The sequence below is a fragment of the Gossypium arboreum genome, chromosome 7 (genome assembly GCF_025698485.1).
Source record: "Gossypium arboreum isolate Shixiya-1 chromosome 7, ASM2569848v2, whole genome shotgun sequence".
Taxonomy (NCBI): domain Eukaryota; kingdom Viridiplantae; phylum Streptophyta; class Magnoliopsida; order Malvales; family Malvaceae; genus Gossypium; species Gossypium arboreum.
Window position 1 is genome coordinate 49,927,514 of NC_069076.1, and position 15,923 is coordinate 49,943,436.

At 29.3% G+C, this 15,923-nt stretch overlaps 1 protein-coding gene across 1 annotated transcript; it reads left to right on the plus strand.

The window, feature by feature from the left end:
* The first annotated feature begins 1,040 nt into the window (after nucleotides 1-1,040).
* On the plus strand, nucleotides 1,041-10,621 carry LOC108473502 (probable plastidic glucose transporter 1). Its single transcript, XM_017775138.2, has 12 exons — nucleotides 1,041-1,459; nucleotides 1,570-1,693; nucleotides 2,312-2,512; nucleotides 4,129-4,228; nucleotides 5,838-5,950; nucleotides 7,305-7,398; nucleotides 7,489-7,645; nucleotides 7,923-8,069; nucleotides 8,916-8,989; nucleotides 9,564-9,652; nucleotides 9,861-9,975; nucleotides 10,064-10,621. Exons 1-12 carry the CDS (start codon nucleotides 1,285-1,287, stop codon nucleotides 10,259-10,261), a joined length of 1,587 nt encoding a protein of 528 aa, XP_017630627.1. The 5' UTR covers nucleotides 1,041-1,284; the 3' UTR covers nucleotides 10,262-10,621.
* Nucleotides 10,622-15,923: the final 5,302 nt, after the last annotated feature.

Genomic DNA, 15,923 nt, shown 5'->3' on the forward strand with positions numbered 1-15,923 from the left:
TAAATTATTTTTAATAATAATCCTATTAAAATTTAATAACAATAACAATAATTATCTACTTACAAAAAAATTGATAAGGGTACTCCAATCATTTCAATTTTTTCCTTATACTATTATAACAACATTCCATTCAACCAAACATAAGAATACTTTACAGTTTTATTCAATTCCATTGAACTAAACATTGAATTATTGATTACAGCCCTATTGTATTACAACTCAATTCTATTACATTAAACCAAACGTAGTGTTGGATAATACATTCCAACCAAATGAACCAAACAAGATAATGTAACATACCATCGACAACCTTATGTCAGCGAACCAAACGTAGTGTTGGATAATACATTCCAATCAAATGAGCCAATCAAAGTAATGTAACATACCATATACAACCTTACGTTTTTTGTAATTCTATTACGAAAATTTATATTATATTCCTTGAACCAAACATTCCCGAAAGTTCTTTAATATTGATTTCATAGCTAATTTTTTTTTATAAATATCAAAACATATATGAAATTTGATTCAATGTGCATTATCATATATGAACTTTGATTTTATACAATTTTATGCATTAAATTTTAATTTAATTCAATTTTACAAATTTTTAACAATATTATTGAATTAACACAAATCACATTGATATTATATACAAAACAATTATATTAATTCAATATGAAAATAAATATATTTATTTGTTTTTTAAATGTGTAGAATTGAATCCAAATTAAAATTTATTATATATATAAAAACTAAAATTCAAATTTAATATATATAATTGTACCAAGTATATATTACAAATTACACATTTTAATTGATTTTGAATTTATGGGTTTTAGATGTGAGGTTAACATGATTTCACGGTTTTCTTTCTTCTAATTTTCAATTATTTGGATTTTAGTTATTTAATATGAGATCCCTTCGATTATTTAGAAGTAAAAAGTTCTGACTCATGGCATTTTACGATTAAACCACGTCTTTAACATTTCAAAATTTAATATCCTTGCATAAAAAGTATCCACAAATAAGTAAATTACGTCATGCTAAAGAAAATGTCACTAAAATGCTCTCATCCTTGCCGGTATACTGTTGAACTATGCCCTCGTGTTTCCCGCCAATTTGTTACTCTTTTTTTTATGACCGTTTTATCCTATTCCTTCCTTGCAGAGCTAACAAATTACGCCACCTGGCTTTATCCTATCATTTCTATCTAATTATTGAAGGAAAAAAATAAACAAAAAACACTTCAATTCCCATTCTCTCTCCTCGATTTCTCACTCGATGTGGGTTGCCACCGTACTCCACCGACCGGTCGTCCCGGTTCCCCTATTCTTCACCTCTCATCTAAGCCCCAAAGTACTCCTTAAACCCAAAACCTTTCGTTTTGGTTTCCCCTTGCCGTCACTAAAGTTGAAAGCTTCGGCGACTAAGAAGCAGTTGCAGACTCAGGAGCCAGGTTTTTACTATCATTTATTTTTCGGCTTATTGGCTTTCGTCAAATTCAATCGACGGACAAGATTCTGTGGAATTTTTGTAGTTAATATCTGATTAGGGTTTAAATTGCAGATAATGAAGATTTACGTAATCAAGAAAAAAACGATGATCAAAGCTTTGATTTGGGATGGCTTCCTACTTTCCCTCACGTTTTGGTTGCTTCAATGTCCAATTTCCTTTTCGGCTATCACATAGGGTAAGTGTTTTTTTAATAAAAACATTGTTCTTTCTTTCTGAAAATTTAATTGTTGTTTTCTTTTCCTTGCTCTTTTTGCTATGCAATGAAGCATTTGAATATTCTGGAGCTTAATTCAGCTCTTATTGAATTTTTTTTTTATGCTTTATTGTTCTTTCTAATTAGTTGCTCGCTCTTTTAGCTGTTGAGAAATTGGAAATTATGTTGCTAACTGATTTATATGCTTACAAGAGTTTTATTTATTTAACTATAAATATTCCATAAAAAACTATAAATAAGGAAACTAAACACTGAATTATTGTCTTTTAATGTATAAACCTGGTTGTAGAGTGTTAAAATTTCATCGGGAGTGTATGGAAGGAATTCATATACCCGGTCTCTTAATTCTCCCTAAAGTACCGATGTCCAACACTTGTGTTTGACATAGGTATGGGATATGATCATATATGTGAAGAAATAAAATAGAAACAAAAATATTGAGTATGCCCATATTGGACTCACACACGTATTCAATACTCACCATAACATAGGTGTAACTTGAAAATCAATGATATTTTTAAAGAGTAAAATTGTTTTGTCAAAGAGTCAGTTCACAAAATTGCATTCTTTGTTTTGCAGAGTAATGAATGGTCCAATCGTTTCAATTGCAAGAGAACTTGGTTTCGAAGGAGATCCAATTCTTGAGGGGATTGTGGTAAGCATATTCATTGCTGGAGCTTTCATTGGAAGCCTGAGTTGTGGTTCACTGGTGGACAAACTAGGTTGTCGCCGGACCTTTCAGATTGACACAATACCATTGATACTTGGTGCAATTGTGAGGTGAGAATAACATATAGGCATTGGTAATCCAAGCAATGCATTTTATCTCCTCTATGCCAAGTGAAATGTGGAGTTCATTTAAACAGTACTATAATTATTTTGTACTCTTTTATTTCTTTTGTGTGTTTCACACCCCATCTGTTATTTCATTCTGTATTTATCTAGGTAGAACTTATAGGACACATATTACAGTAGCTTCTTGTACTTTATGTGTTTGAAAGTGTGTTTAAACATGTAAACCAATTTATATCTTGGCCCTTCAGATGCTTTCTGAGCTTACTCTTATAATGGTAAGAATTGGGTCAAAGTGTACTACTGTGTAAAGTTCATTTTAGTTCCTCTACTAAAAATTACTCCAAATTAGTTCTTATGCATTAAAAATTTGTTCAAATCATGATAATGTTAAAATTTTCCATTAAGTTGTTGATAGTTTGCACAAAATATATCATACCTAACTGCTTTACCCATGATCCGGCCCATGGAAAAAACCCAACCATCCCAAATCTTAGAACTACCGTGTGGCCACCGGCCACAATAGAAGTTTCAACTATTGTGACTCTCCCCTGCCAATCCCTCAGAACCCTAAATCCAAATCTCCAAATTCCCCAACCCCAAGTTAACTTCATCGCAATATATCTAATGAAAAATTTGGGGCATTAATCAGAAAAGCTAGAGGAGAAGAGGAAAGATTTCTAATTGAAATCCCCCAATGCCTAATCCCTTGTATAAAAAATCTCATTCTATTTATAGCTTAGAAATATTTAAGTTAGCAATTCACGCTGTAGTTCCACGCAACACAATTACTCTCGTTCTTTCCAATTCTTCTTTATTCTCAAAAGTACAATTAGTTGAATATTTTCTTGAAGTTTTATTTACATATCTTTATTTATTAGCTCCATTGCTCATTGAATGCAGCTTAAACAATGAACAGTTTGATTACTCTTGTTCTGAAATTGCTTGAGCTAGTTTGATTGCTTAAGAATGTTTATCTTTTCAAAGATTTTACTTTTTTCAGCCACACCAGATACATGGCATGTTTTGTTTTTGGGATAATTGGGTTTTTTGCATGGGTCGGGTCGGGTTATGAGCAAGCCAGTTAGATATGAATATATTTTCTCCAAATCATCAAGTTAACGGTAGATTTTTAATGGTCTGATGATTTGAAACAATTTTTTTAGTTTGTAGGGATTGTTTTGGAGCTTTTTAAATACATTACAGTATGTTTTACAGCCTGTTAACACTTACCATTAATTATTACTGATGTTACTAGGATAAGTACATCAGAATTATTATTTTGTTGCACCATAGATCTATTGGAAAAGAATCACTACAGATGATTCTTTTTTGTACTTTTTTATTTTACTTTGACCACTAAAGTAACTCAATGCTTCTTACATGCAACACACTCATATGAATAACAGAATAAACTGCTCCAGAGGGCACAAAAGAAAAAGTTGAAATATATGGTTTCTTCGTATTTAATTAAGTTGTTTCGTATTTCTTTGTTTTTTATGTTGCTGCAGTAAGTCTTTCCTTAGAATATAGACTATTGAGTTCTGTTGTCCTTAAACCGTTTTTTTCCTTCCTATCTTGATTGACTCTTCAATTTGTGACAGTGCACAAGCGCATTCCTTAAATGAAATACTGCTGGGAAGACTTCTTGTTGGCCTTGGTATTGGTGTGAACACAGTTCTTGTTCCAATTTATATTTCAGAGGTACTGCTTAATGACAAGAATTCTGGCTTTTAGGTTTTAAGTTTTACTTATATCTCATAACATCTAGAATTTTACTCTTTGTTGAAATGAGGAATAAGGGGATTTTTAACTCTTCTTACTCTTAAAATGCTACTTTTTTTTTCTTCTTATTGTACCCTGAGCCTTAGGGTGAGCAAAACTGGATTCGACTCGAAAAAATTGAATTTTTTTTTCAAATTTTGAGTTAAACAAATCGAGTTATTTGAGGTGATCGAGTTATTCGAGTCAACCCGAATTTTTTTTCCGAATTTCGAGTTCGAATCGAAATGAGTTTTTGAATTCGAATAACTCGAGTAATTCGAATAAATTGAATATCAAACTATAATATTTTACATTTTTACCCCAAACTCTCAAACCTTTTTATTTTTCCCTCAAAACTTTTACTCTTTCCCACTTTCCCCCCAAAACTTTTACTCCCCTCCTATCTCAACCCCCAATCTACCCAAAATCCATTTCCCACCAAAAATTTACTCTCCCATTTACTTTACCTCAAAATTCTCCCATTTATTTACTTTCACTCAAACTTTTACTCCCCAAAACTTTTTATTTTCCCTTAAACTTTTACTTCTCACCCTTTACCCCCAAATAAAAAATCAAAATTATCCAAAAAAAAATCCCTAAACATAAATAGTAATAATTTTATTTATATCTACTATTTATATTATTAAATTAAATTTCACATTTTATATTATTTATATTATTGAATTGTTTAGTCATATTGAATATTTATATTAAAATTGAATTATTAATGATGCCATATAATATTCATGTTAAAATTTTATATTAGTATCAATTTCACATTTTATCTTTAAAATAACATTTATTAAAAATCACATTTTTACATTTAATATATTTTTAATTCCAAAATACATAGTGACAATCGTGACAATGGTTACATAAAGATAATTTAAACAACTAAGCAAGCAAATAAGCTAACTCGTATATAAAAGATTAATAAATAAATTATGAGGTGATGAAAGCTAATAACAAATTTGATTACGGTGGGTGACAATGGTTATAAAGACCCAAAATTATTTTTTAAAATTTAACTCGAACAAATATTTTTGATTGAATTCGATTCGAATTCCATATCACTCGACTCGATTCGAGAAAATTTAAATCAAATTAGGATGATAAAATATGATTCGTCAATTCGATTAACTTCGAAATTTTTTCATTCGATTCGATTCGATCGAACACTCACCCCTAATGAGCCTACCTTGTAAGATGGATGTAAATGATGTCAAAGTGGGTATTCATTAAAAAAATTATAAAAGAAAAAGGGAATTACTGTACATAGATTGTTATTGGCGGGTAAATTTTTCCAGATTTAATGATATGTTATTGTCTGTAGGTTAACCATCTTATTCTGCCATAGTTGCCAATGACTTTATGAAATGCATATAGGTGCTTTGAACACATTAACTTGGTAAACTGAGCAGGAAGCTATTTCTACTCTGAACGATTTGGTTAAAGCTTTTGTTTGATAAAACTTGCTGCTTCTTTTATGGAATTTGTGGAGAGGATATTCCATTTTTAATGTTTTTCATTTTCTGTTCATTCCCTATAGGTTGCCCCAACAAAATACAGGGGTTCACTGGGCACTTTGTCCCAAATTGGCACTTGCCTTGGAATTATTTTCTCATTGTGTCTTGGAATACCAGCAGAACATGATCCACATTGGTAAGAACTTGCTTCCTCCTTTTTCCTTTTCTCAGAGCAATGATGGTTGTTGATGAGGAACATATATTTTTCCTTTTCCTCTCTAGTTGAATCTGGCTGAAACAGTGATTAACTTGACCCTTCAGATGTAACTATCATAATATAAACCTGAAAATTTTTCTGCACTGTTATTTTTTTTGCAATCTAAAGATCATAATGTTGGAGTAATTTACATATAAGTTTATAGGTTTAAAATCATGGTTTTTTAATGAGTATTGAAAGAAACCCAATTGTGTAAAGGAACTCAAAGCAATCCTAATTGTGTGGTTACCATCTTTGGTCTCTTTGAACCAAAGTTGCAGCTCTAGAAACTCAACTTATTGTAGCTTGTAGTGCTGTGAAGAATTTGACTGTTAGCCTCACACCCTTCAAGAAAGTGTCACTGTCAAGTACTGACTTATGTGTCTTGCATGCTTTTGACCTTTATATGCTCATTATGAAGAAACTCCATTATGAATGTGCATCATGTAAAACTAATTATGTATAATTTATGTGAGTGTATTCTCCAGCTATTGTCATTCTTACGTTTATTTTATCGGCAATTTTTGTTTGATGCAGTATATTTTCTCAGAAGTTCTGTTTACAAACTACTTATCTTTGGTTTCAAGGAACTCCTAGGCATCATAAGTGTATATTTATGTGCTAGTTTAATACCTTTTATCTAGGTTTACTAGTTCTATTCTATTGTCATTGTTACCTGTGAGCAGATTCCTTTTTGTGCTCATCTTCTTTACATACATTTTATGCTTAAAAAAAGGTTCTCATGGGGACTTCTAAGCTTCACAAGTGCATGATTACAATTATTTTGGTGAATGTACCTGGCAGGTTCCTCTATTATAGAGATTGATTAAATGAATCAATTTAGCCCCTATACTATTAAAAAGAATCAAATAAGGCCAAATTTCAACATTTACTATTTAAAATATGTCATTTATTGTTTAACAGAGTAATATTTTGAAAGCATTTTATAGTTCTATAAATGAAATATTTCGTTTGGAGTTGAACTGCAAATGAGAAAAAATAATTTTCATGTCATTTTTTAAATAATAAATGTTATATCTGTTCCGGTTTGACCGTATTTGATTCCTTTTAGTAGTAAAGAGACTGAATTGATCTGTTCAATAGTACTGGACTAATTTGATCCAGTTCTTATGATAGAGGGACTTTGTAGGTATTTTCACCCAATTAATTTTGTGTCTATGGGTGCATTTTGTAGTTATTCTTTGTGTCATGTATGGAACAACTTTTTCTTTAATCAAATTATAGGTTTTTATTGCTTCAAACTGCTAAAGAAAGTAGGAAAAATGTTTTCCAGGTGGAGGACAATGTTCTATATAGCAAGTATGCCTGGTTTTCTTCTAGCTCTTGGTATGCAATTTACTGTTGAGAGCCCCCGCTGGTTATGCAGAGTATGACCCTTATTTTTGTCAATACCAAACTACACATGTATTACTTCTTGGCATGTTCTCTTGAAACATAGAAGTTTGGCATCTCCGTAGGTAGGGGACATAAAAGATGCACAAACAATTATCCGTAATCTTTGGGGAGACTCAGAAATTGACAAAGCTATTGAGGAATTCCAGTCAATCATCAGCAATGATGGGACTGATGTGAACAGCAGATGGATGCAGCTTCTGGAAGAGCCCCATTCTCGAGGTTGTATCAAGGTGGTTTCTTTTTTGGATGTTTTGTCATGATTCTGATATTTCTATGTTTAACTTTTCCTTCAACTTGGTTTCTGCTAAAAGGACAGCATGCTTCTCGGTAATCTCACCTAATAAAAAGTAAATATTTTGAGGTTTTATTTTTGTTTAATTTTGAGGTATTATTAAGGTCTTCTACGTTTGCAGTCTTAAGATTTTTCTTGATACTCCTTATTTAGGTTTTATATTAGTTTCTTGGTAAACTTCTTTTAATACTCTTTTGGTTTCAGTTGCTTTCATTGGAGGAGCCCTTTTTGTTCTTCAACAGTTTGCTGGAATAAACGGAGTTCTTTATTTTTCATCATTGACATTTCAAGATGTTGGAATTGCTAGTGGTGCTTTGGCAAGTTTATTTGTTGGACTTACAAATTTTGCAGGTATGAGATACGCTTTTGTATTTTTTTCCCTTCTTGTTTGCCAATCTCTGTGTTGAATTCTTATCTATAATATATACAAAATCATGAGTTCGGAAAAACTTTTGAACTGATGATAATACCCTTTATTTTCCATCAATTATTAAATTCACATTAAAAAATAATTATAATATTTAATTTAGAATTATTAGTTTAAAAAGTTTAAATAAAATAGAAGTTGTGATAATTATACATTTAAAAATAATTATAATTTAATAGAAGTTGATTTAAAACTTATTAGAATTTAAATTACAATTATTAGTTAAAAAGTTGTGCTAATTTTAAAATAGACCATAAACTATAAGAAAAAGTTGGGATAATTATAATATTATAATTTACAATTATTAGTCTAAAAATTTTGGTGTAAACAAAAGTTGTGCTTATTTTATTGGTGTAAATAGTGGTATTACTTGAATAGAATTCTAAACACTTTAATTACCACTTAATTAATATTAGAGTTTAATTAGTTATTATTTTGAATATTGTTATTTTCCATTAATTAGATAAAGTAAAAGTATATTGTATGTTAAATATGTTAAAAATGCTTTAATTTTTATTTGAAAATTTTCTATTATATATTTAAAAAAATAAAAATTCTATTATAATATTTCAATTGAAAAGTTAATATATTTTAATTATATTTAATAATTCAAGTAAGAAATATTATTTTACTCTTATTATTGTAATTAAAAATATAATATTTAAAAATTAATTAAATATTAAATGCATTAAATCACATACAATGAATGTGCCATTAAAAACTAGTTTTATTAAAACAACCTCTCGCAATTGTCAATTTGTGGTCTCCAGGTGCACTCTGCGCATCGTACCTTATGGATACACAAGGAAGGAGAAGGCTTCTCATTGGAAGTTATCTGGGAATGGTGAGACAGTAAATCTTTATTCTAAATTTATTTTAGTAAATGGTACCAATTTATGTTGATTTGACACTTTAGTTTTGTTAAAATACCCATGTCTAATATTTATACGTGGGTATGACCGTCCAAGAATCCTTCAAATACATGGGAAAACTTTCAAAAGAAAAGAAAAGATTGAATATATCCACGTTGGATACATACACATACCCATCACTCACACATCAGTCCGAGTAACTTAAGTATCAATATACTAAACCACCTCTTTGAAGGAAAATTAAGAAAAGCACAGAGTTTGAACTGTGATCATTCATGTAGGAAATATGTACATGGCAGGGAGGTCAAATATTGTTAAATTGCCAACATTTCCACAGTTAAAAATTTATGAAACATTACAGTATAGTACTATTTGAGATACTCCGAAATTCTTACTTTGGTGAGTTTCCAGGAAACTTTAAAGTGCAGTCTGTGTGTACATACATGAACATGTGACTGCACGTGCATATATGTGTTTCGGTCCAATAGATATTCCCTTGATTGATGCAATGCTAATAATACTAAGCAATGAACTTCCCTTTTGCAGGCAGTTTCAATGTTTCTTATTGTTTTTGCTATCAATTACCCATTAGAGGAAGATTTCAGTCACAACTTATCCATTCTAGGGACGCTCATGTAAGGAGACCCCTCACATGCTGTAATTTAAATGCCAGATATGCTGACCCTTATGGTTTGAACACCCTTGGATTGCCTTTTTATATGTTAAAAGCGTTTGACATGTTACTTGTTAGGTGGGACCATAAAAGAGCTGAGCTGCTTGCCGATACTTGCATCTCTTGTTTCAGATTTAATAAGTGTTTTCTTTCAAAATGCTTTCATGTAGGTACATATTCACCTTTGCAATTGGAGCAGGCCCAGTAACTGGTCTCATAATTCCAGAACTCAGTAGCAGCAAGACACGTGGAAAGATAATGAGTTTGAGCTTCTCTGTTCATTGGGTATGTGATTTATATTTATTTTCAGTTTTGTTTAATTTGGCTGTCCTATACATTCAAGTAATATGGAAACTTTGTGTTGATGATATAGGTTTGTAATTTCTTGGTGGGGCTACTGTTCCTTGACTTAGTGGAAATGTTTGGAGTTGCTTCAGTTTATGCTGGTTTCGGCAGCGTGTCGGTGTTGTCAGCAATTTTTGCGTATTACTTTCTGGTTGAAACGAAAAGCCGGTCTCTGGAAGAGATTGAAATGTCACTCAACTCTAACATGAGAGGTGGAGGAAGGTGAATGATTTCTATTTCACGCAGATGCGGTGTAAATGGTGAAGTTAAGCATGCAGTTTTTATTTATTACTATTATTAGCACTGTCACACTGCATTCATACTTGCTCCGGAAATTCCCCCCAACACCATAATGTTATAGCAAAACCGAATAAGCTTCTTTTCCCCTTTTAACTAGAATAACCGTTAAGTCGGATGCATTGGTTAAAAGGCTGGCCGGACCGGTGGAATCCAAATTTATTTGACTACTTATTACGGTTTTGTACTTATATTGGATTGGTTGGATAATATTTTAATTTTGAAATTTGAATTAATCAAATAGAAATTAAAATTATATATATTACTTATTTAAGACTTTATTAGTGAATTGGTTCTTAAGTTATACTTTAATCTTTAAATTGCACTTTTAAGTTTTTATTTTTATTACAAGTGTTATTAAAATAGCCATTTCTTTCATTTTATCAAAAGAAAATCCTATTTTATTATTATTTTATTTTAAAACATGAAAAAATATAAAAATATCCTTATATTAATATTTGTTACTTTTGTAGGGTATTAGTCATTTTCAGATTGAGTTGGTTTAGTCTGTCAAAACCTTAATTAATAGTATAAATGATAAATTTTAATTGAAACAAGTAAAACTTGTCTGCAATTTCAAAAAAATAAAATATTAAAATTGTTGTAAGCAAAATTATCCGTTTTATGGTCAAAGGAGTTAAAATTTCCATAAAAATAAATTAAGGTAGTTTATTTGTGGAAAAAATTATTAAATAAACTGAATAATAATTTTTTTTTAATACTTCTATTTATGTATTTTCATAATTAAATTAAAACGAAAATATAATAGTCTTGACTTGAATGGAATGATGATTAAAATTCTCATCAAATATTAATTTAACATGAGTTTAAACCGTATTATTCTTATTCTTTACTTTTAATATTATATAAAAATATAAATATAAATATAAATAGCAATTCCCTGCCGAAGTTGTAAACTGCTCTGTTTAAGGACTAATATGCAAGGAATCAAGATATATCAAAGAATAAAAGAGGTTGTTGCCTTTAGTAGGTAGCTAAGGGCTAATTTCCTTCCGCGTAAATCAATATTTTGAAAAAAAATTATTTTAGATTTTGAGTTTTCTTTTTGTTTATTTTTGTCTCAAAATTTAACAATTTTTTTAATTTAATTTTAAAACTTAAATTTTATTAAAATATGATGATTATATTACGCCATCACTTAAAGTTTTTTAGAAAATTATAACTTTTTATATACTTTAGATTTTATAATAAAATTTTTAGTGATTAGTTACATCTCCCTTCAATGGAATTGAAAATGAAAAAAAAAATTACAACTTAGATTATTAATCAAAGATTTCATGTTTTCATGCTTCAACTTACTAACAATGGCATATCCATCTAACCTCCAAAATTACTTAATTAGCTAATACTTGCAAATTTGAAAGAAAATTTGTTGAAAATAAGCTTGCTCTCCTTGAACCAGTGGACAGCCATGAAAGAAAAAACCAAGCTTTTCTTCCTTCCTAGCTTCGGTCTTGAGAAGAAAAGATGAGGAAAATATATTTGGTTTCTCTCTCCCACATAGTTATGAACATAACCTTAATAATAGAAGTTAAGGGCCATGATTTTACTTAAAGAATTTAGGTAGTGGATTTCCATGGCAAAGATCATTGTCACTCACTAATTAATGTTGGGTGGTGGTAAAATAGCCACTAAGGACTTCAATTAATTGCTACCCAAGTCCTTCAACATTGAATTTTCATCCATCAATCATTTTCCTCTCCATGAAGACTGTTTGTTGTTATTTAACTATAAAACAAATAATCCAACGGACTTAGATGTGTTCTACTGTTTGGATCAAACAGTTATAATTTGAGCTATAATTCATTTTCTGATGTGATTGTATACTGAGGATGGCACCATGGCACCAATATTATTCCTATGGTTGCAATTGCAAGGAGACTAAGGTTTCTTATATGATTGTATACTTTAAAATTTCAGCTATAATTTCATAATGCTCCATATAATTAATCCCTAGAGTTATTGCCCCGATTTTTTTGGGATTTTACAAAATTAATTAATATATTTATAACTTACATGTAATTGATTTATTAAATTAATGTCACGAGTCAATAAATATTATTTTAATTGTAAATATATTACAATTTAATTGATTTTAATTTTAATTTAAATTAAAATAATTAAAAAATAAAATATTCTTATTTTATTAGCAAATCAAGTATAAATCCTAATTAACATCATGTAAACACGATCTAAACTCTAAAGGGTAAATAATTAGTAAAATAAATTTTTTATTAAAATATGCTTAAAGTATTTATATATTTTTTATATTTGAAATTTTAGTTCCTTTTATTTTAAATTTAAAATGTAAGTTCAATTTTTAATACTACTAAAATTCTTCATTTAAGTCCATTACAATATCTTCTCTTTTGTTCTTTGTCTATCAAATGAGTATTTTATTATTTCAAAATACTACACCGATTAATTTAACATAACAATGTTAACTATTTGACCTAAATTTTAAATTTAAAAAGTAAAAAGATTAAATTTTTGAAAATAAAAATAGAAAAACTAAATTCTAAATATAAAGACTTGAAGTATATTTGAACCCTGAAAATGCAAGCTAAAAGGAAATATATATATATATATATATATATATATATATATATATATATATAACACTTGCGTCAAGCTGTAATCCCTTAGAATGTGTTTGAATGAAGAATTTTAAATTTTTGAGATTTTTAAAATGTTAACACATTAAAATTTATCAATTCAAAATGCTAGCCTTTGTAATTATTTTGTTTAGATAAATAATTAATTTAAAAATTAAGTTATTAGAATCTTACAAATTTAAAAATAATTATATTAAAATAAATAATATAAAAATATCGAATTTGGATATTATTAAATTTGTAAAAATATTATAAATAGCTTTAAAAATATATTTTAAAAGGATTAATAAATTAAGCAAAATTACGAGAAATTTAAAAAAAATCATTCCTTTAGATGGAATTTGAAAAAGAAATTAAATTGTTAAAATCACTCTTGAAATTATTCACAAAATTTGAAATTCTCCAATATATTTACCTAAACACGTAAATCCATTTGAAAAATTTAAAAACTTTTCCTAAAAACCTCTTGTCCAAACAGATTCTCTTCTAACTTGTAGTATAGAGTAGATAAGAAAACATGTGTAGTGCGGTTGTTGAGGCATGTAGAAAGGATGCGCATAAGTCAGCAAAGCATGATCCCAACTTCAATTTCATGTGAATGTTTTAGAAGAAGACAGCGTGCATACGTAAGTTATTATGGATAAGATCGTAACATCCCATGGCCCATGACATGTGCCTCATGCATGCCTAATCATCTTTGTTGCTTGGATAAATTTGAAGAAAATATAGTTTTATTAATAAATAATTAAAATTATAAATATTAATAGATGGGAAATTAAATTAAAAATTCAAAATAAAATTACTAACATTTAATTATCGAACTAAAAGAATTAATATATTAAGTTATAAAAGAAAATGCTTTTTGTAGACTGCATTTTCAAACATGTTTCTATTTCTTTATGAAAAATTGACCTATTCCTTTAAGTATAAGAAGATTTAATCTATTTTTCTATTATGTTAAAAATCAGACATATATTACTAATTTACCACGCTAATATCACAGAACGCACACCAACACCATATCCAATAATCCATCAAAACAAAATTCTCTACTTCAACATCTGTTTTAGTTAAAAATTTTGGATTAACGTTTCAAACCCCACATTACATTCCTTCTTTAATTTATAAACTGGTAATGGAAAAAAAAAAAAAGTTAAATTTTGTTTAAGATGTTTATACTTTTTTGCATTTTTATTTTAAAGAATTTAATTATATTATTTTTCATATTTAAAAATATAAGTTCAATTATTAAGTTAATTTTTTTCTATTAAGTTCAACTTTATTCTTGAGTCATTTTTTCTTACATGATTATCAATTTTATTTTTATATATACATAATTAGACTTGAATTTTAAAATCTAAAAAATATAAAATTTTTAACTAAAAGAGATAACTAAATGGAGGTGGATTAAATTTCAAAGGTAGAAAAGCTAAATAAACTTAAAAGCATATTTTGATAAATAAAAGGTTAAAATATGTCTATAGTTTCATACTTTTCAAAATTAAGAATTTAATCTCTGTACTTGTATTTCCAAGAATTAGTCTCTTTACTTTTCAAATTTCAAAATTCAGTTTAATGTTAACATTTTTTTGTCAAATTCAAGTTAATTATAAGATCTTTTTTTAATTACATGGCCATCAAGTGAATAAAATTTTTTATTTCAAAATGTCACAATAACAAATTTAAAAGAAAAACAATGTTAACAATTAAACCTAAATTTTGAAATATGAAAAATAGAGAGACTAAATTTTAATAATACAAATACAATGACTAAATTCTTAAATTTTAAAAAGTAAAGAGACTATATGCACATCTTTACTTAAATAAAATGGTTAAATTAGTTGAATAAGCTAATTTTTTTAATTTGGCCTTTAGGCCGTTTTAAAATTTAATTAGGGAAATAGGTCGTTTTTAGGAGAGAGAAAGTGAAAGTGCATCTAAGTGGCGGGATAAGACCATCACCTCAGAAGCCTATTTGGGGGAAATTTGGTTTCGGGGTGATTATGCTTGATAAGATTAGGGGTCAAAGTCCAAGTGGTGTTCTCAGTCAGCGGCTGTGATGCAGTTACGAGTTTGAGTATAACCGAGGGCTAGTTGAGGGTCGTTACGCGATCACGAGTTCAAGCTCTTTGGATACCCTGCAAATGATGCCTTACATATACCATACATATGATTGAGGTCATAATCATAGGGAAAAACGGAGGGGTTTCCAGAGTAGTCAACGTAATTTTTCTTTATTTCCATGCAATCGGTATATTTAACCTTTCATTCTTATCAAAAGGTTGCCATCGAGGTGGACACAAGAGAACTCTCAGGGGGAGAGCGGATGTTTCAGTGGAAGTAGAGGTCAAACTCGAGTCGGTGCGGCAGCCGTTGTAGTTATTAATGAGTTGTTTACTAACGGTAACTGTTGTTAGTTCGAAATGAGCATCACCTTTACTCCATCGAAATAGTCGCTCCACGTATGAGAGTCCTCCTGCGTCTATGATGGTGCTGAGCTTTGGATAAGAAGAAAGGTTAAAGGTATCAGTTGCCTAGAAATGGAGAAAAAAATTACACTAATTATAGTGGAAAGGTCCGCAGTTTTTCCTTATGATTATGCTTTTAAACTTTTGTATGTTATTTATAATGCAACATTTTCGAGTATCCAAAAAGTTTGAGCTCGTGGCCGTGTAACGACCGTCAGCTGGCTCTTTCATTATACCTTGATCCATGACCGCATAACATTCATCGATTGAGACCTTCATGTATATTACCACCCGTAACAGTACAAAGCAAAATCACCCTAGAACTTGACTTCCCCAAGATAGGCTTCGGAGGTAATGGTCCCATCTCGGTATGATATATGAAATATGTGCGGCTCAGAGGGATATCACATTACCGATGATTCAATAATACCTCGAACATCAACCAAAAATTTTTAGCGAAAGAAATTTTTAATACCGAGAAGTGTTT

Bases quoted from the DNA above. Each gene is read 5' to 3' on its own strand.
- LOC108473502 (XM_017775138.2), top strand. From the start codon at position 1,285: ATGTGGGTTGCCACCGTACTCCACCGACCGGTCGTCCCGGTTCCCCTA. The intron at 2,513-4,128 runs GTGAGAATAACA...AATTTGTGACAG, and splicing joins ATACTTGGTGCAATTGTGAG to TGCACAAGCGCATTCCTTAA. The intron at 8,990-9,563 runs GTGAGACAGTAA...TCCCTTTTGCAG, and splicing joins TTGGAAGTTATCTGGGAATG to GCAGTTTCAATGTTTCTTAT.